The sequence below is a fragment of the Bufo gargarizans genome, chromosome 10 (genome assembly GCF_014858855.1).
Source record: "Bufo gargarizans isolate SCDJY-AF-19 chromosome 10, ASM1485885v1, whole genome shotgun sequence".
Lineage (NCBI taxonomy): Eukaryota > Metazoa > Chordata > Amphibia > Anura > Bufonidae > Bufo > Bufo gargarizans.
The window spans coordinates 22,716,692-22,744,184 of NC_058089.1; the positions used below are offsets into that span (position 1 = coordinate 22,716,692).

General features: G+C 48.1%; 1 protein-coding gene across 1 annotated transcript; it reads left to right on the forward strand.

The window, feature by feature from the left end:
* The first annotated feature begins 5,145 nt into the window (after nt 1–5,145).
* On the forward strand, nt 5,146–15,012 carry TMEM216 (transmembrane protein 216). The gene is made up of 6 exons (XM_044270773.1): nt 5,146–5,179; nt 5,475–5,491; nt 6,901–6,994; nt 8,139–8,231; nt 12,103–12,304; nt 14,793–15,012. The coding sequence occupies exons 1-6, from the start codon at nt 5,167–5,169 to the stop codon at nt 14,806–14,808; spliced, it is 435 nt and encodes a 144-aa protein (XP_044126708.1). The 5' UTR covers nt 5,146–5,166; the 3' UTR covers nt 14,809–15,012.
* Nucleotides 15,013–27,493: the final 12,481 nt, after the last annotated feature.

Consider the following 27,493-nt stretch of genomic DNA (forward strand, 5'->3'; position numbering starts at 1 on the left):
TATATCTTTATTTGCAGCATATTTTAACTGTCCCTGCGTAAAAAACGTTACCTGCAAAGAAACGGCATGCATTCCTAGACACATAGCGGGTCATTAACTAACAGAAGCCTGAGACATATGCTATAGGACCACTGCTTCCTGAGTATGAGACATATCCTATAGGACCACTGCTTCCTGAGTATGAGACATATCCTATAGGACCACTGCTTCCTGAGTATGAGACATATCCTATAGGACCACTGCTTCCTGAGCCTGTGACATATCTTATAGGACCACTGCTTCCTGAGCCTGTGACATATCTTATAGGACCACTGCTTCCTGAGCCTGTGACATATCCTATAGGACCACTGCTTCCTGAGACATATCCTATAGGACCACTGCTTCCTGAGCCTGTGACATATCCTATAGGACCACTGCTTCCTGAGCCTGTGACATATCCTATAGGACCACTGCTTCCTGTGACATATCCTATAGGACCACTGCTTCCTGAGCCTGTGACATATCCTATAGGACCACTGCTTCCTGAGCCTGTGACATATCCTATAGGACGACTGCTTCCTGAGCCTGTGACATATCCTATAGGACCACTGCTTCCTGAGCCTGTGACATATCTTATAGGACCACTGCTTCCTGTGACATATCCTATAGGACCACTGCTTCCTGAGCCTGTGACATATCCTATAGGACCACTGCTTCCTGAGCCTGAGACATATCCTATAGGACCACTGCTTCCTGTGACATATCCTATAGGACCACTGCTTCCTGAGCCTGTGACATATCCTATAGGACCACTGCTTCCTGAGCCTGTGACATATCTTATAGGACCACTGCTTCCTGAGCCTGTGACATATCCTATAGGACCACTGCTTCCTGAGCCTGTGACATATCTTATAGGACCACTGCTTCCTGAGCCTGTGACATATCCTATAGGACCACTGCTTCCTGAGACATATCCTATAGGACCACTGAGCCTGAGACATATTTATTTATTTATTATACACACTTATATAGCGCTACTAATTCCGCAGCGCTTTACAGACATTATCATCCAACTGTCCCCAATGGGGCTCACAATCTAAGGTCCCTATCAGTATGTCTTTGGAGTGTGGGAGGAAACCGGAGAACCCGGAGGAAACCCACGCAAACACGGGGAGAACATACAAACTCAATGCAGATGTTGCCCTTGGTCGGATTCGAACCTAGGACCCCAGTGCTGCAAGGCAACAGTGCTAACCACTGAGCCACCGTGCTGCCCATCCTGTGAAATATCTTATAGGACACTGCTTCTGAGGGGGCCCCCCCCCCTGTGACATATCTTATAGGACCAACTGCTTCCTGAGCCTGTGACATATATATAGGAACCATGATTACTGAGCCGAGACATATATATAGGACCACTGCTTTCCTGTGACAATCCTATAGGACCACTGCTTACTGACCTGGGACATATCTTATAGGACCACTGCCTTCCTGAGCCGTGACATATCCTTAGGACCATGCTCCGAGACATATACCTATAGGACCACTGAGCCTGAGACATATTTATTTATTTATTATACACCCTTATATAGCGCTACTAATTCCGCAGCGCTTTACAGAAATTATCATCCAACTGTCCCAATGGGGCTCACAATCTAAGGTCCCTATCAGTATGTCTTTGGAGTGTGGGAGGAAACCAGAGAACCCGGAGGAAACCCACGCAAACACGGGGAGAACATACAAACTCAATGCAGATGTTGCCCTTGGTCGGATTCGAACCTAGGACCCCAGTGCTGCAAGGCAACAGTGCTAACCACTGAGCCACCGTGCTGCCCATCCTATAGGACCACTGCTTCCTGAGCCTGAGACATATACTATAGGACCACTGCTTCCTGTGACATATCCTATAGGACCACTGCTTCCTGTGACATATCCTATAGGACCACTGCTTCTGAGCCTGAGACATATCCTATAGGACCACTGCTGCCTGAGACATATCCTATAGGACCACTGCTTTCTGAGCCTGAGACATATCCTATAGGACCACTGCTTCCTGAGCCTGAGACATATCCTATAGGACCACTGCTTCCTGAGCCTGTGACATATCCTATAGGACCACTGCTTCCTGAGCCTGAGACATATCCTATAGGACCACTGCTTCCTGTGACATATCCTATAGGACCACTGCTTCCTGAGCCTGTGACATATCCTATAGGACCACTGCTTCCTGAGCCTGTGACATATCCTATAGGACCACTGCTTCCTGAGCCTGAGACATATCCTATAGGACCACTGCTTCCTGTGACATATCCTATAGGACCACTGCTTCCTGAGCCTGTGACATATCCTATAGGACCACTGCTTCCTGAGCCTGTGACATATCTTATAGGACCACTGCTTCCTGAGCCTGTGACATATCCTATAGGACCACTGCTTCCTGAGCCTGTGACATATCTTATAGGACCACTGCTTCCTGAGCCTGTGACATATCCTATAGGACCACTGCTTCCTGAGCCTGTGACATATCCTATAGGACCACTGCTTCCTGAGCCTGTGACATATCCTATAGGACCACTGCTTCCTGAGCCTGTGACATATCCTATAGGACCACTGCTTCCTGTGACATATCCTATAGGACCACTGCTTCCTGAGCCTGTGACATATCCTATAGGACCACTGCTTCCTGAGCCTGTGACATATCCTATAGGACCACTGCTTCCTGAGCCTGAGACATATCCTATAGGACCACTGCTTCCTGTGACATATCCTATAGGACCACTGCTTCCTGAGCCTGTGACATATCCTATAGGACCACTGCTTCCTGAGCCTGTGACATATCTTATAGGACCACTGCTTCCTGAGCCTGTGACATATCCTATAGGACCACTGCTTCCTGAGCCTGTGACATATCTTATAGGACCACTGCTTCCTGAGCCTGTGACATATCTTATAGGACCACTGCTTCCTGAGCCTGTGACATATCCTATAGGACGACTGCTTCCTGAGCCTGTGACATATCCTATAGGACCACTGCTTCCTGAGCCTGTGACATATCTTATAGGACCACTGCTTCCTGAGCCTGTGACATATCTTATAGGACCACTGCTTCCTGAGCCTGTGACATATCCTATAGGACGACTGCTTCCTGAGCCTGTGACATATCCTATAGGACGACTGCTTCCTGAGCCTGAGACATATACTATAGGACCACTGCTTCCTGTGACATATCCTATAGGACCACTGCTTCCTGTGACATATCCTATAGGACCACTGCTTCTGAGCCTGAGACATATCCTATAGGACCACTGCTGCCTGAGACATATCCTATAGGACCACTGCTTTCTGAGCCTGAGACATATCCTATAGGACCACTGCTTCCTGAGCCTGAGACATATCCTATAGGACCACTGCTTCCTGAGCCTGTGACATATCCTATAGGACCACTGCTTCCTGAGCCTGAGACATATCCTATAGGACCACTGCTTCCTGTGACATATCCTATAGGACCACTGCTTCCTGAGCCTGTGACATATCCTATAGGACCACTGCTTCCTGAGCCTGTGACATATCCTATAGGACCACTGCTTCCTGAGCCTGAGACATATCCTATAGGACCACTGCTTCCTGTGACATATCCTATAGGACCACTGCTTCCTGAGCCTGTGACATATCCTATAGGACCACTGCTTCCTGAGCCTGTGACATATCTTATAGGACCACTGCTTCCTGAGCCTGTGACATATCCTATAGGACCACTGCTTCCTGAGCCTGTGACATATCTTATAGGACCACTGCTTCCTGAGCCTGTGACATATCCTATAGGACCACTGCTTCCTGAGCCTGTGACATATCCTATAGGACCACTGCTTCCTGAGCCTGTGACATATCCTATAGGACCACTGCTTCCTGAGCCTGTGACATATCCTATAGGACCACTGCTTCCTGTGACATATCCTATAGGACCACTGCTTCCTGAGCCTGTGACATATCCTATAGGACCACTGCTTCCTGAGCCTGTGACATATCCTATAGGACCACTGCTTCCTGAGCCTGAGACATATCCTATAGGACCACTGCTTCCTGTGACATATCCTATAGGACCACTGCTTCCTGAGCCTGTGACATATCCTATAGGACCACTGCTTCCTGAGCCTGTGACATATCTTATAGGACCACTGCTTCCTGAGCCTGTGACATATCCTATAGGACCACTGCTTCCTGAGCCTGTGACATATCTTATAGGACCACTGCTTCCTGAGCCTGTGACATATCTTATAGGACCACTGCTTCCTGAGCCTGTGACATATCCTATAGGACGACTGCTTCCTGAGCCTGTGACATATCCTATAGGACCACTGCTTCCTGAGCCTGTGACATATCTTATAGGACCACTGCTTCCTGAGCCTGTGACATATCTTATAGGACCACTGCTTCCTGAGCCTGAGATGTATCCTATAGGACCACTGCTTCCTGAGCCTGTGACATATCCTATAGGACCACTGCTTCCTGAGCCTGTGACATATCCTATAGGACCACTGCTTCCTGAGCCTGTGACATATCCTATAGGACCACTGCTTCCTGAGCCTGTGACATATCCTATAGGACCACTGCTTCCTGTGACATATCCTATAGGACCACTGCTTCTGAGACATATCCTATATAGGACCACTGCTTCCTGAGCCTGAGATGTATCCTATAGGACCACCGCATCCTGAGCCATATCCTATAGGACCACTGCTTCCTGTGACATATCCTATAGGACCACTGCTTCCTGAGCCTGTGACATATCCTATAGGACCACTGCTTCCTGAGCATGAGACGTATCCTATAGGACCACCGCATCCTGAGCCATATCCTATAGGACCACTGCTTCCTGTGACATATCCTATAGGACCACTGCTTCCTGAGCCTGTGACATATCCTATAGGACCACTGCTTCCTGAGCCTGTGACATATCCTATAGGACCACTGCTTCCTGTGACATATCCTATAGGACCACTGCTTCCTGTGACATATCCTATAGGACCACTGCTTCCTGTGACATATCCTATAGGACCACTGCTCCATACATAAGCCAAGCCTCAGGCTGTGTCCCTCAGTGTTCTCCCCGCCGCTGGCTCAGGACCAGGAGCAGACTGACGGCCAGTATCCAGGAAGTGACGTCACCCGCGTCCCTGGAGCAACAAGATGGCGTCCAAAGGTGAGTAATAAGACGGAGCGGCTTATGAATAACGTCCGTTGATATAATAGCAGCGGAGGAGACTTACCTCTCCTCGCCACCTACTTAGTGCATACGAATCGCTGGGATCTTCTGTCTACATCACACCGGCCAGCGCCATCTGCAACCTGTGGCTCCCCAGCTTGTGAAACTACAACCCCCAGCGCCTGTCAGTGCATGCTGAGGGTTGTCACTTCACAACAAGCCGCTGCTATATAGAGGGATGTGTGGGTGTTCGTTGTACTTGATCTGGATGTCGCTGTTCTCTGTTTGCCAGGGAGAAGACGAGGAGTTGTATCCTTTACTGCACGGACTCTCCATCGGATGGGGGAGCACAAGTCCCAGCATGCACTCCACCTGTGTTTCTGCCCCTGAGGTTGCCTAGCAACAAGCACCACAGCCCAATAGGTCCAATATCTTGGATCCCTATAGTGCTGTGGAGTCCAGGTAGTCACCCACTATTGTAGAGGAGCACATGGTCAGTAGGGGCTTCCACATGTCCTCAGAGGTGGAGGATGGGTCTCCTGTCGGACCGCAAACAGCACCTTCAATTAAAAAGTATATATATATAAAATTATCTTTTAAAGGCCTCACACTTATCTATATATTTTTCGGTCTGCAAACCACAGATCCACAAAATACGGATCCTGGCCATGTGCATGCCACATTTTCCTAATAAAAAATGCCCATTCTTGTCCGCAAAACAGACAAGAATAGGACATTTGTGGAACGGATGCGGACAGCTCATGGATGACATGTGTGTGCTGTCCGCATTTTTTACGGACCCGTAGATATGAATAGGTTTGTGCGCCAACCGCAACAAAATGCGGATTGTATGTGGCCCCAAACAACGGTCGTGTGCATAAGGCCTTAGTCCCCATTGACACAACCGTATCTGTGTTGCGGATCTGCAGAACACTGATACCGGCCGTGCGAGTCGCACATTTTGCCCTATGTTAGAAATCCCTATTCTTGTCTGCAAAACGGACAAGCATAAGGACGTGCTCTATCTTTTTTGCGGGACTGCGGAACGGACGTACGGATGCGGCCCCGTTAAAATGAATGGATACGCAAAAAATGCACTTCGGTTGGTGACCAAAAATACTGTCGTGTAAATGGGGCCTTAGAACATGTCAGTTTTGTGGACAAGAATAGGGATTTCTATAGGGCTGAATGTGCGGGAGCGCAGAATGCAGGGACACACACGGCCGGTAACCGTGTTTTGCGGATCCGCAATTTGGAGACTGCAAAATGGAGACGGTTGTGTGCGTGGGGCCTTATGCATATAATATTAGAACATTAGGGGGCGCTGTTATCTATAGCTTTTATATTCCTTTATAAGGTTTCTCAGATGTCATATGGCAGGGATGGCCAAGCTGCGGCCCTCCAGCTGTTGTAAAACTACAATTCCCACCATGCCCTCCTGTAGGCTGAGAGCTGTAGGCAGTCGGGGCATGCTGGGAGTTGTAGTTTTGCAACAGCTGGAGGGCCGCAGGTTGGCCATTCTTGTCATATTGCATGTGATCTGTTGTGATGCAGCCCCATAGGAATACGTTACATGAGATATCGCCTTGTGTTTTGCCGGGAACACGTGGAGCTCTGTGGACTTCTTCTGGATATATTTGGGGAGATTTCAGGGTCATTGGTATTAATATCATGATGAAATGTTGTACTTTTCAAAGAGGTTTCCTTGACCACTGCAGCTGTCTTCCACCCCGCTAGAAGTTCTCTTCTTCCTCAATGGCTGGTACTGCGCCTCTTACTTTCTCATTGAAGCGCTGATATTTATATATAAAGGTGAGTGATGGGATCACTGATGGCTGTTATCATGCATATGGGTGATGGGACATGAGCATTTCTTGCTGGTTGCCGATGCCGTAGTGTACTAGGTGGCAGACATCCTCACATATGACACTGTTAGGCCTCATGCACACGAATGTATTTTCTTTCCGTATCCATTCCGTTATTTTTGCGGACTGTATGCGGAACCATTCACTTCAATGGGTCTGCCAAAAAACGGAAGTTACTCTGTGTGCATTCTGTTTCTGTATGTCTGTTCCAGAAAAAAATAGAACATGTCCTATTATTTTCTGCATTACGGACAAGGATAGCACTGTTCTATTAGGGTCCAGCTGTTCCGTTCTGCAAAATAGGGAATGCACATGGATGTCATCCGTATTTTTTGAGGATCCGTTTTTTGCTGACCGCAAAATACACACGGCCGTGTGCATGAGCCCTAAAACTGGAACTGACCTTGATACAGTCTGGTAAAATTTTGCATCTGTATCTCATATACTGGTCTTCTTTAAAGGGGTTGTCCAGTCAGTTAAAGCAGACCTGTCCGCAAGATCAACCCCTTTTGAACCAGACGTAATGCCTGGTGCTGGAATTGATCATGCTGAGTAAAATAATACTATTTTTATGTTTATACATGCTGCGGTTACTGAATTATTGGTGCACCCAGGGGTCGACCTGAGGCCTTGGAGCACCAGATCTTCAATGCCCTGCAACTCCCCTTCCATTCTCCAGTTGATGCACAATAGGCATCTATGAGATGCTCTACTGGGAGAAACGGCACAGTCGCAACAATATAGGGTCAGGCAAAATGACTGGCCCTGTGGATCAATGGGGGTGGGGGAGGGGTAAGAGGAACAGAGCGTGGAAGATCTGGTGCCCCAAGTGCTCGGACCCACCCCTCAGAGCACCAATAAGGTAATTTGCTATAAAAAAAAAAAAAAGTTGAATCACTTGGTAACTACGGCACGTAAAAACACAAAAATAGTGTCATTTTACTCAGCATGATCAACGTTATGCCTGCTTTAATAGGGTTGATCCTGATGACAGGTCTACTTAGAAAAAAAGAAAAAGAAAAAAACCTATTTGCATTTCTTGTACTTTTTTTTTGCATACTTAATGTTCTTTTTTTAATTGTTGCCTGCAGGTTTGATTTTGCCCTACCCCACCTCCAATCTTGTACTGGAGGTGGTGATGCTTATTCTTTATCTTGGCATTGAGGTCACACGCCTGTATCTTGGTGAGTAGTAAGGACGTATGGGAAGAGGGGCTTTACATCACTGCGCATTCAGTACATATATCATGACATCGCACACGTACACTGGTTTGAAGATTTGTGCTAATTTTCTGTGTCTATGAAGGAGAGGGAGGCAGAGGGGATTCTCTGATACCAAGCATGCAGATCTCAAGCTGTGGACCCTTACATGGATCTGTGTAAGGACCCCCATCCTGTCAGCTGCATGCAGAATATTAACATTAGGTGCGTGTTCACAACTGTCAAACATCGCTTTAGATCTGTGCAAACTCAAAGAAATATTTGAGCTGAATGATCAGAAATTCCCTAATATTTTCATTTTTCTGTCATCGCATTTCACTTATTTTGGGCTAAAAATAAACATTTTAAAAAATATATAACAGTTTTTGTTCTACATGAAGTTCAAGGTATCTGCAGACTATTTCTTCCTGCAATACAGTGAATCTGTCAGGGAGCTGCTGTGATGGCTCGATGTGTAGCCCTTATCTCTGAACTCCTGACAGCTCTTAAACACTTATTATAGCTACATTCTTATCATACTGAGTGTTTATGAGCTGTCAGGAGTTCAGAGATAAGGGCTACGCATTAAGCCAACAGAGCAGCTTCCTGACCCATCAGCCAACACCCAAGTGGGTGGACATGGACATTACTATACTTAACACAAGGGGGTGCGCCGTAAAGCTGGGTGAGCATGTGCCATGGCTGAGACAGTGTGCGCACCCGCGGGAATAGGAGACAGGAAGATGATGTCCATCAAGGGGAAGGGGGCAGGAAAAGGGTGCGGCGAGCATGACTTACTGCAGGGAAGATCCTGCATCCTTGACTTAAAAAAGGGAATTTGCATACATGGGGGCCATGTAATAAAGTGGCTTTTCACAACAACCACAGTACACAATAGCAGAAGAAGGGTCACCTCGCAAAACACATGACAGAAGTAATAAGGTAATGGGCATAGTAAAAAATGGGAAAGCTGGATGTCAGGTTCCCTTTAAAGGCAATGCTACCAAATACTAATCACGTATACCCATATTTTCACCCTATAAGACGCTCTGGCCCATAAGGAAAGAGAGAAAATATTTTCCCTATTTGACCTCAGATCAGACCAGCAATCAGACCCCCAATGTTAATAAGACCCTCAATCAGACCTCAGCTCAGACCCCAAGGGTAATGAACCTCAATCAGACCTCAGATAAGAGCCCCAATATAAATAAGACCCCCCATGCCTCAGATCAGCCTCCACCCTCAGTTCACATAAACTAAAAAATCCACTTCCCTCTCCTGCTCCGGACGCCGCTGCTCCTCACCTCCAGCACTCTCTTCTTCCTGCCATCAGCTGTACTGTAACCCGATGCGTGCAGCGCGAGGTCACAGAGCGCCCTCACGCTGTGCGCAGCCTCAGCACAGCCAAAGCCAGAGGACCAGGAAGCGGGGAGTACAGAACCCCAGGAGCGCTGCATTCACTGCTTCCCAGTCCTCCGGTACCAATGAGCACTTCCATAATTAGTATTCGCCCAATAAGACGCAGTAAAATGTGATGAAAGAAATAAAAGCTGAATAAATGATGGTCTCTAGTATTATTCTGACATTTCACATTCTGGAGATATAGTAGTGATCCGAACGGACCCACGAGAGGGAATGTGCCCTAGGATTAAATATCAAGAATTTCAGTGAATGTGGCCAAGGTTTATAGAAATTTCTGACTTGAGCGGTAATTTCGTAATTTGTACTTCTTCTGTATTGGAGCCTGTCCTGGAGCAGGTTCACATACATTTTTGGCTATGCTATGCCTGCAGAGTGTGGACTCGCCCTAAGGCCTCTTGCACACGACCGTATAATTTTTGGATCCATTTTAAACTTATCAGGTTTTCAGTTTTGTTGTTTCATTAGTGTTTCCGCTTCTGTTTTTCCGTTTGTGATCAGTTTTTTGTGGATTGCAAACAGAAACATACAATAATGTTTAAACAGTAAATACATAAAAAAAATAGGGCTGAGCATAACATTTTCAATAGATGGTTCCGCAAAACGGAACGGATACGGAAGACATATGCGTGCATTCTGTTTTTTTGTGGACCCATTGACTTGAATGGAGCCACGGATCATTATTTGCTGCCAATAATAGGACAAGTTCTATCTGTCAGAGGAACGGAAATACGTAAACGGAATTCATACGGAGTACATTCCTTTATTTTTTTCTGAACTATTGAAATTAATGGTTCTGCATACGGACCGCAAACGGAATCCGCAAAAGATGGAACGGAAAAAAAAAAACGTTTGTGTACAAGAGGCCTAATAGTGAATGAACTGGAAAGTTTTCTGGACATTAAAATTGAATTAGGCATCTGCCTGGATGTGCCCTAGATCTACAATCATGGGGTGTGATCAGGGCATTGAAGTAGCGAGCCGTCACCAGCTGATTTGCTCTTAAGGTTGTGCAGTGATTAGATAATGATGACCTATCCTCAGGTGGGGGTCTGACACCCGACACCCATGCTAATGTGGACGATGTCATTGCACTCATGCAAGCGCTGCGTCCTCTTCACTGTTAAACTGCTCACTGTCTACATCGTAGTGGCGGCGCAGTGTATGGGAGAGGAAGGCGTAATTACACAGTGCCGCTGCTATGATCTAGATGGCAAGCAGGTTAAAGGGGTTCTGCATTTATTTATTTTTTAAACTGATGATCTATCCTCTGGCTAGATCATCAGCATCTGATCGGCAGGGGCCCGACACCCGGGACCCCTGTCAATCAGCTGTTTGAGAAGGCAGTGGTGCTCCAGCAGCGGCCTTCTCACTGTTTACCGCTGGCCCAGTGACGTCACAACTAGTATCAATGGCCTGGGGGGGTCTAAGCTCTGTTCACTTACATGGAGCTTAGCTCCTCCCAGGCCATTGATACTAGTCGTGACGTCACTGGGCCTGCGGTAAACAGCAAGAAGGCCGCCGCCACCTTCTTAAACAGCTGATCGGCAGGGGTCACGGGTGTCGGACCCCCGCCGATCAGATGCTGATGATCTATCCAGAGGATAGATCATCAGTTTAAAACCCCTTTAAAGGGGTTATCTTAATCATTTTTAACAGACCTCTTCAGGAGTGGCTGGACTCGCGGTGCGGTCCCCACCTCTGGATTCTGGCTGTGTCACTTCACACCTCGGCAGATCCTGGGTCTCTGGGAATCAACAACCTGTCGATGGCATCACGTGACCGCTGCAGCCAATCACTGGCGGCAGCGGTGACCTGTCACTCATGCGTTACGTCAGTGGGTCACATGCCACAGTCTCTTCATACAGCAGATCGGTGGGGGTATCAGACACCCACCAATATGATACTGATGACCTATCTTGAGGATAGGTCAATAATAAGGCTACTTTCACATCTGCGTTGTGCTGTCCGGTTCTGAGATCCTGCACAGGGCCTCAAAACCGCCGTACATCATCATCATTGTCAGTGGGGACAAAACTGAACAATCCGGAACGGAGTTCACCAGAATGCATTCTGTTCCGGTTTGTTGCGTCCCCATGCCGGACACAAAACTGCTGCAAGCAGCATATTTGTGTGCAGCATGGGAAACCGAACAAGCCGCATCCGGCACCAAAAACCATGTAAATCAATAGTGGCAGATCATTTTTTTCCGAACACGAAAGGGGAAATCAGACGGATCCGTTATGCATTCCGTCCTTGAATTGTGTTATGGTCCATGGCAACGGAAACCATAATACAATTCACCATATACCCAAACTTCAAAACTTGAAGTTTGCTCATCCCTAGATGTGTTATATCGTCTACTTAGTATTTTATATACAGTCTCAAACATTTGCGAAGCTGATCTACCAACTTTTATACTTTTTCCCTTCGTTAGGATGTCGTGGTAACCAGTGTGAGCGAAAACTCCCCCTAGTGGTCAGTGTTGGTCTAACCATTCCCACTGGTTTGCTTGCATTGTATTTCCTATTCCTTCAAACATATGCTTTGAGGCTGGAGACTGTTCTGAGCTGTATCCTGCTGTTCTTCTATGGCTTAGAGGCAATTCTGAGCTGTGCTGCGCTCATCACATTCTGCAGGTAATCGCAGTTCATTCTGATACACTGTACTTTATCCTAACTTAGAGAGAATAGTATTATTTGTTACTGAATGTCCCATTCATGCGTGATCATACAGAGTGACGTTTGCATTAGAGATTTCTTTAAATACATTTTGGGTGCGATTCGCCAATTTTTGAAAAAATATTTTTATTCGGGAACAAATTGATTCTACCTGAAACAAAAGTACTTTTAAAGGCTGAGAGCGAGCGACCCACACATTATACTGATTAAACACTTTGAGGCTGCGACCAGGGGAAATCTTGTTATGAAAATGCACTGATTGATAAGATTGAGGACACCACCGGGGTAAACTCTGGTGGTAGCTTCAAACTTTTCCATCAGTGCTTTTTCTTAATAGGATTGTCCCCTTGTGGTAGCCTCGAACTGTTCAATTAGTGCTTTTTCATAATATGATTCTCTCCACCCCTCCCACTAGAAGGTTCCAGTCTAGCTGGAACTAGTATATAAGGAGAGCAGTCAGAGTTCTTAGTGTTCTGCAGTTAGGAACCAGTGCTTGGAGGGGAAGACTCTGCCAGACTACATGAGCGACCAGAAGAAGACGCTGGGATGAGGACGTTGAGCCACAGACCATGGGTCACCAGCCCTGTGACCAACGAGCCACCTGGACTACTGAGCTACAGACCGTTGGCTTCCAGCCTTTGACCAGGGTACCAGCCTTTTGAGAGAGAGAGAGGGACAGCTAGCTCAGGCCTTTCCTCAGCATCAAACCCTTCTTCTGCCAGGGATGAGACTGGAGAAGCCAGCCCTGTGCCTCGCCTGGATTGTTTTGCACTTGAGTTTCTCCAGTAAAGAAGCACCCTGGTTACTGCAGACTCTGTAGACTCTCTGGACTTATTTCCCATTGGGGTGCACCACGCCTTACCATCCCTTCTGGAGAGCAACAACACCTCGACGGTGTCCAGGGGACCCAGCGTAGCCTTGGGGCCACCCCAAACACAACCACTGCACAATGATGCTGTGTCGTAGGGTGAGGTTATACCATCAGGCTTAAAGGTGACTGATCCAGGGCTGCCATCAGAAATTTCATGGCTCCATAAAGGCAAACCGTTTTAAATCCCCCCCATCCCCCCCATTTTTATTCGCACTGTTTGCCATTCACCATAAATAATACAGTACGTTCACTATATTGTACTGGTTATTCTGATTACAGGGATACCAAATACTGTCTTGTAATAGTAAATAATCCTATCTTCAAAGCAGAGTATTTCTATGGGTAGGGCAGCTGCTCACTGTACAGACAGTCTGGGGTTCAAATCTCACTGAAACCGGCATAGTAATCTTTATAATAAAAGTTATGACAGTAGAATAGAATTTTTACTTTCCAGCTTTTTTTTCTCTGTCGTAAAAGTTAGCATTTTCCGCAAGCTTATTGTTACAAAAATAACAAAGCAAAAACCATTAAAGGGGTTATCCAATCCTGTAAAATGCCCCCCATATGCCAGGCCCCTCACATTGAATATACTTTCCTGACTCCCTGAGCCGCTCCTTGTCCCTGCTCCTCCCCGTGCGTGGATAAAAACATCCAATGGCAGTGGGTGACGCTAGGGAGGCTTGTCCCTATCCCTGCCTGCCATTAGCTGTCCCCTCCCCAACACCGGATGTTTTCATCTGCACCCGGGGAGCCAAGGTAAGTATATTCAATGTGAGGGGCCCTGCATATGGGGGGACATTTTATAGCATTAGATAACCCCTTTAAAGTTTTTGTAACATTATTAGTATAAAAAAGCATTTGGTATCCCTGTAATCATAATAAGCTGTACAATATAGTGTGCAGATTATTTTTTTTTCTCCCTTCATTTCAGTAATATATTATTTATTTGGTGTTATGTCTCTGAAGAAAATAGCTTTTTAAGTACAGATAATTCTGCCCTTCCAACAGAGCAGGTCTGTAGTGTAATGGTAACTATTCTGCCTGACATACAGAAGGTCTGGAGTACAAATCCTGATGAAGACCTGATAAATAATTTCTTTAGTGATGGTCTATGTCAGGCATCTCAAACTGCGGCGCTCCAGCTGTTGCAAAACTACAACTCCCAGCATGCCCGGACAGCCTACAGGTATCGGCCTACAGCAGGGCATTGTGAGAGTTGTAGTTTTACAACAGCTGGAGGGCCGCAGTTTGAGATGCCTGGTCTATGTGCTTTACATCCAACCCAGCTTCATTAGAATTCACTGCATTGAAGTGAATACTAATGAGACTGTGGACCCCGCTTGCATCTGTGATGTTCCAGCTGGGAGGGCAAGGAGAGACTGATGCTGCAATACTCCCTGTGAGTCTTGTGCTGGGATGAAAAGGGTGCGGGTCACAGATAGCAAGTATGCTGGAGGAGTCACAATGCACTCAGAACTTCCTATTCTTCATTATATAATGCAGTAGGTTTGACTGTTGGTGGTAATTTATTTATTAACTGGAAAACCCCTTTTGACCTTCTTGTTTTCTTCACAGAGAACCGAGTTACTGAGTGTCCTGTCGCCCGTTCCAGGACGACTCCTCTGGATTCCTGAATGTCCCATCTCTTGTTTGCTGTGCAAATCACAGGAGCCTCGAGCTTCTATCCAGGCTGCTGTTCGGTGCAGTAAAACGACTCGTCACTGCTGGAAGAGACTTGGTAGCGGCACTGAATAGCAGTCTCGGTTCATGTGTATGGGGAAGGGGGGGTGTTGTGTGTCTGTTAATTCCATTATGTGACTCCACAATATAAAAAAGATTTTTTTTAAAGCGTGTTTATTCTGCATTATACAAGGTGGTGCCCATGCTCTCCGGTGTAAAGACGAATCCCCAGGACATCGGCATTTACTACAAGCTTGAATTCACTTCACACTATCCAAATTCTAATGTCCTCAGCATTAGGTCTCATGCGCACTGCTGTACCTTCGGGGTTAATGTTACTCTATTTTGTAATGTTTGCTTTTGCTGGAAGAAAACACACCATAAATGTAGGTATGTTGTTGCAAAAACTGCATGTTTTTTTTTTTGGGGGGGCAATTTTTTTTGCCACACCAAAAACGCAGGACAGATGTGACGTGTGCCATCACCAATGAAAGACCCAGCCAATTTTCTTATTTTTTTGCATTTTTGTTTTTTCCTCCCCGGTTTCCAAACCTTTTATTTTATTTTTTTTCTTTACTTTTCCATTCACACAGCCTAAGGGTCCATTCACACGTCCGTTTTTTCTTTCCTGATCTGTTCCGTTTTTTGCGGAACAGATCAGGACCCATTCATTTGCAATGGGTCCTGGAAGAAATCGGACAGCACAATGTGTGCTGTCAGTTTCCGTTGTTCCGTTCCGCATGTCCGTTTAAATATAAAACATGTCCTATTATGTTCCTGAAAAATCGGATCCTGGTACAATGCAAAGTCAATGGTTCCACGGAAGACATTCGGATGTCATTCCGTATGTCTTCCGTTTTTTGCGGAATCAGTTCCTGGAAACACATAGCAAATATTTTTTTTTTTTAATTTTTTTTCAAAGAAATCCAAACAACTTTATTTGATTATTGAAATGTATACATGTTTCCGTTTTTTGCGGATCCGCAAAAAACGGATGACATACGGAAACATTTTCAGGAACAACGGATCCGCAAAAAGGACCGAAATTCGGATTATAGAAAAATACTGACGTGTGAATGTAGCCTAATGGGGAGTTATGTTTTGCAAGACAAGTTGGAACCATTGACCATCATTAGATTGTCTTGGTGCAAGACTTACATCACCATGTAGCCAAAGCCTTAATTCACTATATTTTGTATTGAAAAACGGGGAAAAAATTATTTAAGTGAATTTTTTTTTTAACTCCTTCCAACCATAGTTTTCCAGGTTTTATATTGATCTTTACATGCTAAAATTGACATTACAATACAAGCTTATTCTTTGAGTCAATATGATTACACAGATACCAAATTTATGTAGTTTTCATTATGATTTACTAGCTAAAAAAAAAAAATCCTTTAAAATTTTTTTCTTTGCATCGCCATATTCAAACTCCCAGAACTTTTTGTTCTTGTGTACAGAGCTGTGTGAGGATTGTTTTTTTTTTTTTTTGGAAAAATGAGTTCTAGTCTATTAGTACCATTTTGGGTATTTTGTTTGTGAGCCGCATTACTGCATTCACCGTGCAGGAAAAGCATTTTTATATTTTAAAAGTTCAGACATTATACTTATGTGGCAAAACACATTATGAGGTGGGGAAGTATTTTTATTATAGGTAAAATTGGGAAAGGGGGTGATTTGAATTTGTTTATATTTTCTATAAACTTTTAAAAATATTTTTATTGTAATTTTAATCCTGTTAAGGGACTTGTACATGCAGTCTTCTGATCGCTTATATACAGGAAGCAGGCATCTCACTGTGACAGCGCCGGGAACCTTTACAGGGCCCCTGGCTGTCATAGCAGCCCATCAGAAACCCCGCAATTTCTCTGAGGGGGCACCAATCGGAGGGTAGAGGGAGCCCCCACCCATCTAACCGCAGCATCTGATGAATTAGGCTACTTTCACACTAGCGTTTTTCTTTTCCGGCATAGAGTTCCGTCACAGGGGCTCTATACCAGAAAAGAACTGATCAGGTATATCCCTATGCATTCTGAATGGAGAGCAATCCGTTCAGGATGTCTTCAGTTCAGTCATTTTGACTGATCAGGCAAAAGAGAAAACCGTAGCATGCTACGGTTTTATCTCCGGCAAAAAAAAAAAAACTGAAGACTTGCCTGAATGCCGGAATTTTTTTCCATAGGAATGTATTAGTGCCGGATCCGGCATTCAAAATACCGGAATTCTGGATCCGTCCTTCCAGTCTGCGCATGCACAGACCTTTAAAAATGAGAAGGAAAAAAAAAATACCGGATCCAATTTGCCTGATGACACCGGAAAAACGGATCCGGTATTGCAATGCATTTTTATGACTGATCAGGCATTTTTCAGACTGATCAGGATCCTGATCAGTCTAAAAAATGCCTGATCAATCAGAAAAAATGACATGCGTTTGCATACAGTTTGCCTGATTAGGCAGTCAGTTCAGGCAACGGAACTGCCTGCCGGAATCAAACAACGCAAGTGTGAAAGTACCCTTAAATGACCGGGATCAGTGTTATCATTGCGGCTGGATTATACACACACGGAGTGGGATCAGTTTGGGATCCTGCTCCATATACCTCTTGTGAACTGCTTATGTACTATTACATCAGAGGGTGCCAAGAGATTGAAGGGGCCTGTACCTAAAATGGCTCTTTCGCTAGCCCGTGGAGAGAATACATTTTCAGCACTACTTACCCTTCTGTCACTCCCATGATCCCAGTTGGAATTATGTGACCGCCCAACTGGCAGCAGGCCCTTCTTCTGACTTGCGACTGGATGTGGCAATCAGGATGAACGTCAGTATTTTTAAAGGGAGTCTGTCACCATGAAATCTGCTGTTAAACTAGGCACAATGCCTCGTACGGCTTGCTCGGCTGATCTTTATTCTGGAGAAACCATGCTTTTAATCTATATATAAAAGCACAGTTAAGTGCACCAAGGGCAGGCCCAAACCGCTCTGTGCACGCTTGCTCATCCTGCTTCCTCTGCCAGCCCCTCCCTCTTCTTGATTGACAGGGCCAGGTTCCTCAATAGTCATCACGCATGGCCCTGTCAATTAAGAAGTGGATTCATATGAATCCACTTCTGGTTTTGGCTTCAAAAACCTGAATGTGTGGCCATATCCTTAAAGGCTATGTACACCCTTCGGGGGCAATTTTCTTTTTTACGATTGCATTTCACTCATGTTGAGCTTAAAATAAATTGTCCCCGGCGCCTCCACAACGGCACTCACAGGAGCGTGTCCCCACCCCCAGGACAGTAAACAACGTAGAAGCACAAGATTTAAAAGGCCTCCTCCCCTTACCTATTCAGTCGTTGTTTCCTGTCCTCGGGTATGCGTGGAAGCCTCTCCTGGAGTGCCAGGAACCTTTCCTTTGCCCAGCCTCTTTTTTTTTTCCTAGCTGTGGATTAATCCCAAGATGTGGGAGGGATGGAGCAGGGAACGGGTACCCCGGGGACGCTTGGCCTCCCTTACTCGTTCCTCTGGAGTAAGCTCTGCATAAAGGCTTTCTCAGGCGCGCGTGCAAGTTCCCAAGTAAGGGGAACTCGTGGGGGATCCGGCGTATGACATCACCAGGCGAGATTCTCCTTGGGCAAGAGAATCTCGTGAGCATGCGGCGCTTCCGGTTAAAAGAGAGGAAGGAATTTTCAGTTTCTACCCTCGCTCCATGCTTGCCCCGGGAGATGCAGACGCTGCAAAAAAAAAAAAAAAAAAAGCCTGTGGATCCCTCTGCCTCAGCCCGGTAAGCCTCCTCCCCATGGGAGAGAGATCTTTTTCTTAAATACGGTCTTTGGTTCCCTTCTCCTATCAGTGTTAAGGGGGCCTTTATCTTGGTCTCTTCAGAGGGTGTTGATAGTATGTCTCCTTACAAAATCCACCGCTGGTACAGGTGTCTCTCTCTCCCTGGCCCTTTAAAACATTTTTTTTCTTAATCTTCGAGGGCAGAGAGACTTTGATGCCTAAACCAGCAAGTGGAGACCCGGCGCGCAAAAAATGTGCCATATGTCACAAGTTTTTCTCCTCTAAATCCAAAAAGCCTGTGTGCCCAAAATGCACTGAGAAGATAGTTACAGATGAGTCGCCCTCCTTCCTTGAAACAATGAGGGATAAGATAAAGGAAGAGGTTAATGCGGCGGTGGACTCAAAGATTATGCCACAGTCCCCTGGCCCATCTACCTCGCATAGATCCTTTGCTTCTGAAACAGTCTTTGATCTAGATTAGGGGAATTGTTATCCGACTCAGACGACGACTCCTCCTCTGATGAGGATTCTGGAAAACCTGTTTCTTCCGGAAGAAACAGGGACTTCTAAAAACCAGAAGAGCCACTATGAATATAGAAGATGTTAAAGAAACACATTCCATCCAGGACCAAATGTTTCAAAGGCTGGGGGAAAGAAAGAAAAGGACCATTCCCATCCATAACCATATTAAAGCCCTTATATCCAGGGAGTGTAGAGATCCGGAAAAAAGAGGTAGGCCGTAACAAATTCCTTTAAACGCAAATACCCCTTTTCAGAGTCTGACTCTAATCTGTGGGATAAGACACCCAAAGTAGATGCCCCAGTGGCACGGATTTCTAAAAGAACTTCCCTCCCGTTTGAAGACACAGGCCTCCTAAGAGATCCCATGGATAAGAAATGTGAAAATTTGTTAAAGAAATCATGGGAGACAAATACAGCGATGTTGCGCCCCAGCATAGCATCTACCTGTACTGCCAGAACACTATCTGTCTGGCTAAACCAGCTAGAAGAACACCTGGCATCAGGTACCCCGAGAGAGGAGATCTTCGCCTTCTTTGAAAAAAGCCTCTAACATTCTGGCAGATGCCTCTGTGGATTTAGTCAGATTCTCTGCTAGGTCAGTCGCCCTGTCTAATGCTACCAGAAGAGCTATCTGGCTTCGTACATGGTCTGGGGATGCAAGTTCTAAGAACCGCCTATGCTCAATCCCATGTGAGGGAGATAGATTAATTAACGGGGAGTCTGCTAGCTTAATGTACAAGGTCGAGCTGAATAAACGATTTCTGAAAGGAGCTATGAGAAGTATTCCCATCTCCCATACTATTGTTCCACCCTGGGATCTCAACTTGGTTCTCTCGGTCCTGATGGATCCTCTGTTTGAACCAACTGAAGAAATCTTTCTCAAACTGCTCACCTTAAAGACGTTTTTTCTCATAGCAACAACAACTGCTAGGAGAGTCTGAGAGATACAAGCCTTTTTTTCATGCACATTTCAATATCTAGTGATTCTTGATGATCGTCTAATCCTCAGACACTGTCCATCCTTTCTTCCAAAAGTTGTTTCCATATTTCATTGCGAACAGGTCTCATTACCTTCCTTCTGCCCTTCTCCATCCTCAGAAAAGGAAGAGAAGTACCATAATCTGAACGTGAGAAGAAGCGTTTATCTTACCTCAACATCACCAGTACCTTCAGGCGATCGGATCAGCTGTTTCTTCAATACCAGGGTCCGAACAAGGGACGCGCAGCCAGCAAATCTTCCATAGCAAGATGGATAAGGAATATGATCAGCTCAGACAATCTTCATCCTCCAGATGGTATAAGAGCTCATTCTACTATAGCAATGTCTTCTTCATGGGCAATCTGAAAGGCGGCTACATCGGCTATCCCTATGACTTTCTTTAATCATTACAGATTAAAGATTCATGGAATCTAAGACTTGTCTTTCGGTCGCAAAGTTCTTTCAGCTGCTGTCCCCCTCTAGCATGACTACTCTGTCAATCCTCCTGTAAGTGCCGTTGTGGAGGCGTCGGGGAAAAGAGAAAAACGAGATTTTTGTATTACTTACCAGTAAAATCTCTTGCTCGCTCTTTCCTTGGGGGACACAGAAGACCTTGGGTATAGCTCATCTCCATAGGAGGCGTGACACTAAGTGAAGACTGTTAAGCCCCTCCTCCACAGCTATACCCTCAGCCTGGAGAGAGAGACTGCCAGTTGCGTGTCCAAGTAGTGAGAAAAGGCAAAGTCCAAAAGTGGAACCAACAAGCCAACTACCCAACGGGTAAAACAAACTCGGAAACCGTGCAAAGAAAAACAAGAATGGGTGGGTGCTGTGTCCCCCAAGGAAAGAGCGAGAAAGAGATTTTACTGGTAAGTAATACAAAAATCTCGTTTTCTCGCCCAGTTTCCTTGGGGGACACAGAAGACCTTGGGACGTTCAATAGCAGTCCAAGAGGGGAGGGACCACAGCACCAAGGCGAAACACCCGAAGGCATCAAGAAACCACCGCCTGCAGACCAGGCGGCCCAAGGCAGCATACGCCGAAGCCCGAGTATGCACCCTGTAGAACTCGGTAAGGTGTGCAAGGAAGAAGTGACCGCCTTGCACAAATGAATGGCCGAAACCCAACGCCTCCGCCCCAGGAGGCACCGACCGCTCTGATGAAATGAACGGTGATACCGAAAGCAGAACCCTGCCATTGGTGCGATAACCACAGCAAAAGCCACTCTGAGAAAGCGGAGGAAGCCACCCTGGAGGCCATCAACCTTTGCACTGACCCCCAGGAAACACAAGAGACCGAACGCCGACCAGAGTCGGAGATCTCCAAGTAAACAACTGCAAGGCCCAACAACCTCCCAACGGTAAAGCGTCCGTTCCCGGGGATGGGGGGAAAAGGACGAAAGCCTCGTTGATAAGAAGGCAGATACCACCTTCAGAAGGAAGGAAGGGACAGGACGGAGAACAGCCCTGTCCTGGACAAGGACAGAAGGCACAGAACACGAAGGGCCGCCAATCAGGCACCCGTCAGACATGATGGCAACAGAAACACAACCGTACAAGACAGAAGGAGTAGGGAGAACTCCTGCAACAGCTCCAAGGGAAAGATTGGAGCGCAGAGAGCTCAGTATGTAGTTCCCAGGGCGGAACTAGGAAACGATAAAGAGGAACCACAGAGCCACTCTGTGGAAGAAGGTCATGACAAGGCCCAGGAGGGCCAGGAAACGCTGGAAGGGGAAGGACAGCGCAGACACTTGACACTTCAAGTAACAGAGTCCCAGTCCCAGGGTCAGGCCGGACTAGAGAAAGACAGAACCAAGGGCGAGAAGGCAGAGTGGGGGAATGCCCCGCCTCCCACAAAACCCCAGGTAAGAACCCTAAGCCCGACAACCAAACCTGAACTAAGCAGTCGGGAGCGAACACTAGCGTGCTCGTAGGAATCACCCAGCAAGCGGGAGAAAACCCAATGTGATCAGGCGCAGACCAGTAACATGGCCGAAGGATCGGAAACCACGGTCCTGTCGGCCCCCGAACAACATAGCCCCGTATCCAACCGGAGTGGGGGAGTAGAAGAACAGACGGAAGAAACCAGAAGGGTCTGCCCAGCATCCGACAGATGCCCAGACAAGACAGGCCAAGTCCAAGTCGATGTAGCCACCAAAGAAAGGAGTTCTACAGCCCCGTGTGGGAGATCCAAGGACAATCTTGACCGAAGGGCAGTCCTCCCAAGTCACCGAGAAAGTAAGTCCCACAGGACCATACGCCCAGAACGGAAAGGCAATCTGCACCCAGAGGGAGGACAAAACGCGGTAGGCCCGGCAAACAGCACTGCCAGCGAGAGCGAGGGAGATGGTACGAGACCGCAAGTAACACCGGAACCATCCAAGCGAACAACCATGCTCACCCCAGAGGAGGGGGGGGGGGGGGGGGCAACGACGGAACAGCCTCTGAGGCCTGGCCGGGGCAGAAGCCACATTGGAGCGACAAACCCAGAGCAGAAGCCAAAAAAAATAAAAACCGAGCCGGCGAGGAAAGGCAGAGCCGAATCCCCTCTACTGTGTGAGACGACCTGCACACCGCCCCGCAGCAGGCGAATACCCTGAAGAAACCAAGGTGGAGGTCCCCAGGACCTGGACAATCAAGCACCCAAGAAGAGTTGGGCGACCTACCCGAGAGGAGCAGTCTGAACCTGGTAGCAACAGACTGGAGCGCAAAGGGCGCCAATAGGAAGGACCCACACCACACTGCATCCGAGAAGAGGAAATGGTAGTAGGCGAGGGAACCGTAGTCCCGCCAGAGCCAACGTAGAGGTCAAGCGGCACTGCAGACAACACTCTCGACCCCGACCGGTTGCGTAGGGAAACAATGTCACGAAATGACGAATGGGTACGCATCAAGGAAACCCCGAACACTCCCCAGGTGGAAAGGCCAACGAACATGGTGGGTGCCGACAACAACGGGACCCCACCGGAGAATGGGTACCACTCAGCTCAGTGCAGTAGCGAGCCAGCAGAGCTCGTCCACGTACATACAAGATATACAGCTGTGAATACATTGAGCATTCATTGTTGCGTGTTGGACAACAACCCCTTAGGCTCACAAGTGGACAGAACGATCTCCTCAGAGAAGAGTGCAAAGCTTGCGACAAGCAACCACCCCCCAGAGAGAAAAAAGTATGTCGCAGGAAGAAGGGAGGCATACGTACTAGCAACCCTGCAGGCAGCGAGAAGGCCAACCCACCCACGGGAGGAGAAGGCATACACGGCCCAAAACAACGCACAGAGCGCACAGCCACAGCGTCCCACAGTATCCACGGAAGTGTAAAGTGCAACCTGAAAAGGAGTTATGCACAAGACCAGTACCGGCATGCGAAGGAACGCAAGTAGTCCGCCCGGAAAAAAGGGGGGGGGAAGGTACCTGGCAACTCTGCCGATGGCAAGAGTGCAAAGGCCCTGAAAAGGGGGGGCATGCACCGGATTAGCCTAGCAATAAATGATTGTGCAATAAGCTACCCAACACCGAATTTCGTGAGACTGCAACTACTCCGCCCATGAAAGGGGAACGTCCAGTACAGCATACACAAGGACAGCCGTGAATCTCGTGAGCGTACAAATTCCATGGAATGAGAAGTGGTTATGCACAAGGCCAGCACCCTTCCCAAAGGGAGTGCAAGCAGCGCACCCCTGTTAGAGCCATGCACGGCCCGCAACGCATTTGGTGAAAGTGCAGCGACCCTACCAAAAAGGGGGAGGGGGGGGTGCACATGGCCAGCATCGCATCCCAGGAGAGCGCGAGCATCCGCCATGGATGGGGGTCATGCACCTGGCCGGCAACGTGCTGGCACAATGACACCCAGTCAGTAAAAGTGCATGAATGTCGCCTGAGAAGAAGAGGCATGGCCACGCCGGCAGCAATCCAGCGAGAGTGCGGAAACACCGCCCACGGAAGGGGGCCATGCATATAGCCGGCAGCAGATCCAGTGAGAGTGCAAGCACTCAGGCACGTGGCCAGCAACCTACCGCGAGAGATGCAAAAACCAATAAGAGTGCAGCCTTCCGCTTATGAAAGGGAGTCACGCACATGGCCGGCAGTAAATCCAGTAAGAGAGCAGTGTTCCGCTTATGGAAGGGGGACGTGCACATGGCCAGCACCGCATCTGGCGAGAATGTGGAATTCCTCCTATAGAAGGGTTTCATACACATGGCCGACAGCGAACCCAGCGGGAGTGCAGCGTTCCGCCTAGGAAGGGGGTTACACACATGGCCGGCAGGGAATCCAGCGAGAGTGCCGCGTTCCCCTAAGGAGGGGGGTCGTGCACATGGCCAACACTGAATCCGGTGAGAGTGCAATTATTCCGCCCCAGAAGGGGGACATGCACCTGTCCAGCATTAAATCCAGTGAGTGCAGCATTCCCCTAAGGAAGAGGGGTGTCGTGCCATGGTCAGCACCGAACCGGTGAATGTAGTATTCCACCTATAGAAGGGGGTTATGCACATGGCTAGCCTGCGGCCAGAGAGCGCAGAATTCCACTCAGGAAGGGGTTCATGCCCATGGCCAGCACCATAACTGGAAAGGTGACGTCCTGCCATAGAACGGGCGGAAGAGGGGCGCCTACACTTGGCTAGCGCCGTATCCCGGGAGATGGCAAGGGTCCGCCTAAAGAGGAGACTTGCAGCCGGCCAGCACCGCAGCCGGGGAGCGCGACATGCCGCCTACGGAAGGGGGGCATAGCAAGCAGCCAGCACTACTGTATCATGCTGCAGCGTCCTGCGCAGCCACTCCGTTATTTATTAACTCCGCCATGGAAGCCCTTTTTTTTTTTTTTTTTTTTAAACACAGCCACTCTGAGGCAAGAAAGGGCCACCATACAGGGACACAGCCTTGTATAGGCTTATTAGGAAGCCCACCAGAACATAGAGGGGGTCCTCCAGAAGGGAGCCGGCCCTTGGAGATGGCCGGCACCCAACAGGTTAACAAAGATCCGGCCTGGGGGGCGGCGCTGCGATCCGGCGCTGAGGACGTGCGGGCGGGAAGAATTCGCGCCGCGAGACGTTCCCGCCCCCTTCAACAGAGGCCGGGATGTTGCGGCCTAGTAGGACCCGAAGCCGGGGCCTAGAGTTTTGCGGCGCCCGGCCGGCCAAGAGGCAACGACGGTGAGCCGGGACCTGGAGGGAGCCGGCTGACGCATGTACCAACGGCCGCGGGTGCCCACCCCGCGGGCCGGCAGAGACAGAGGACCGGAGTAGCAGGCCAAAGCCTGGGTCAAAGTTTGCGGCACCCGGCCGACCGGAAGCATCAGCAGTCGGCCGGGGCCTGTTGGAGCATCGCGCTCCACATGCAGGCCGCGAGGTCCTGCGTCCGGCAGCGTCTGGAGCGGCCCTTTGGCCCTAGCACACCGGTAAGGAGGGAGACCCCGAAGTCCAGCACTGCACCCCCTGCCCTAATGGACATCTGTAGAGAGAGACAGGGGCAGCTAGCGCGGGCCCCCTGTACTGAACTGCGACCGGCAAGGGGGAGGGTCGGCATAACCCCTGTGTTAGGGGCAGCTAGGAGCAGGTCTCTGGCCCTATATTCCTCCACAGCAATGCCATGCTCACCCCTGTGCAATCCCCTATGGAGGGGCATTGTATTGTCGCCCTGCGGTCACCAGTATGGTGGTGGTGTGGGGCTATATAATTATTGGGCAACAGCTAGCCCAGGGGCCAGCGTAGGTCCAGCCGGGACCAGCATGGGAGTCCAGCACGCAGGAGGCCAGGGAGGGGGACGCAGGGCTGGAGAAGCCTCTCTCTTACCACAGCCGTCTTCACCCTCGGTCCGTTCCAGCAGGGTCGCCCCTTCAGCTACTGGCACCGTAGTGGCAGGACGCTGGAGAGGGACTTGGCGTGCGGGCGACCCTTGCGCTGGCGGGATGCAGGGGAGCTGGGCTGCCCTGGTCCACCTTGTCTTCTGTGGGGGGAGGCAGCAGTGCGGGTGCCCGGCACTGGCGCAGCTCAACCCCAGGAGAACAGAGAGGTCTAGTGCGTCTCTGTTGTCCCTGATGATCTGGAACAAAAGAAATCAAAAAAATTAAACAAAGGAGAAAACAGCCCTGCAGAGCAGGGAGTGTCTTGCCTCCTTGGACACTAAGAAAAAACTGGCAGTCTCTCTCTCCAGGCTGAGGGTATAGCTGTGGAGGAGGGGCTTAACAGTCTTCACTTAGTGTCACGCCTCCTATGGAGATGAGCTATACCCAAGGTCTTCTGTGTCCCCCAAGGAAACTGGGCGAGAAATTACTCTTACTGGTAATTTGTTTTTCTAATAGCCTCCACAACGGCACTGGGATTTCCCACCCTTTTATTTTCTTGTTGTATAAGGATGTAAATTGTTTTGTTTAATATATATAAGGGGACGAGGCCTTTTAAATCTTGTGCTTCTACAGGGTTTCCTGTCCTGGGGACGGGGACACCCTCCTGTAAGTGTCGTTGTGGAGGCTATTGGAAAAAACCAATTGCCGGTAAGAGTAATTTTCTCTTTTTTTTTTTTAGCAGCATAAAGGATTACCTTCTGTCTAGCTGTGAGAATGGTACTTTCACTTAATGCCGGTCATCTAAGAACCCTTATCTCTAAATTAATAATGGCTCAAACACTTATTTAAAGGGGTATTCCCATCACAATGATCACTGTTAAATCTGTTAATGATTTGACAGTGATCATTTTTGTAAATACATTTTATTACCCAATTTGTTTTATTACCCAATACATTTTAAGGTGAGCAGTTTGAGAGAGATTTCTTCAGTTGGTTCAAACAGAGGATCCATCAGGACCGAGAGAACCAGGTTGAGATCCCAGGGTGGAACAATAGTTTTTAGTCTCCCCTGAGGCCTCCCCTGAGAAAATAAGTTTTTAGTCTCCCCTGGTTACGGCCCCGTCTCACCTGTCGAATCCTGTGGCCGCGTTTGCGCAGAAGACTAAAGATTTTCTCCTGGCTGGGCCGCTCAATGTCCTGAACGTGCACGCGACATGACGACTTCTTCCTGGCCAGTATAGTACAGAGCTGCGCACGCCGGCTCTGTACTATACAGGCCAAGAATAAGTCACCATGGCGCATGCAGGACATTGCGCTGCCCGGCCGGGAGAAAATCTTCAGTCTTCTGGCCAAGCGCGGCCCGGGCAGGAGAAGACGTCAATCAAGCCCAGCCGAATCCAGGAAGTGAGCCATCAGGAGCTGTCAGCTAAGCTGCCTGAGGAAACACTGTGAAAACAGAGCATACTATTTAGAGAATCTTAAGGCTGAACAAAGAAAAGGCCTCAACGTTTTTAATAAAGACCAATTGAAAAACGGATTTTAGCTCAA

Excerpts from the sequence above, each read along its gene's own strand:
- TMEM216 (XM_044270773.1), top strand. Across the intron at positions 6,995-8,138 it reads GCTGATATTTATATATAAAG|GTTTGATTTTGCCCTACCCC; the intron begins GTGAGTGATGGG and ends TGTTGCCTGCAG. Across the intron at positions 8,232-12,102 it reads GGTCACACGCCTGTATCTTG|GATGTCGTGGTAACCAGTGT; the intron begins GTGAGTAGTAAG and ends TCCCTTCGTTAG.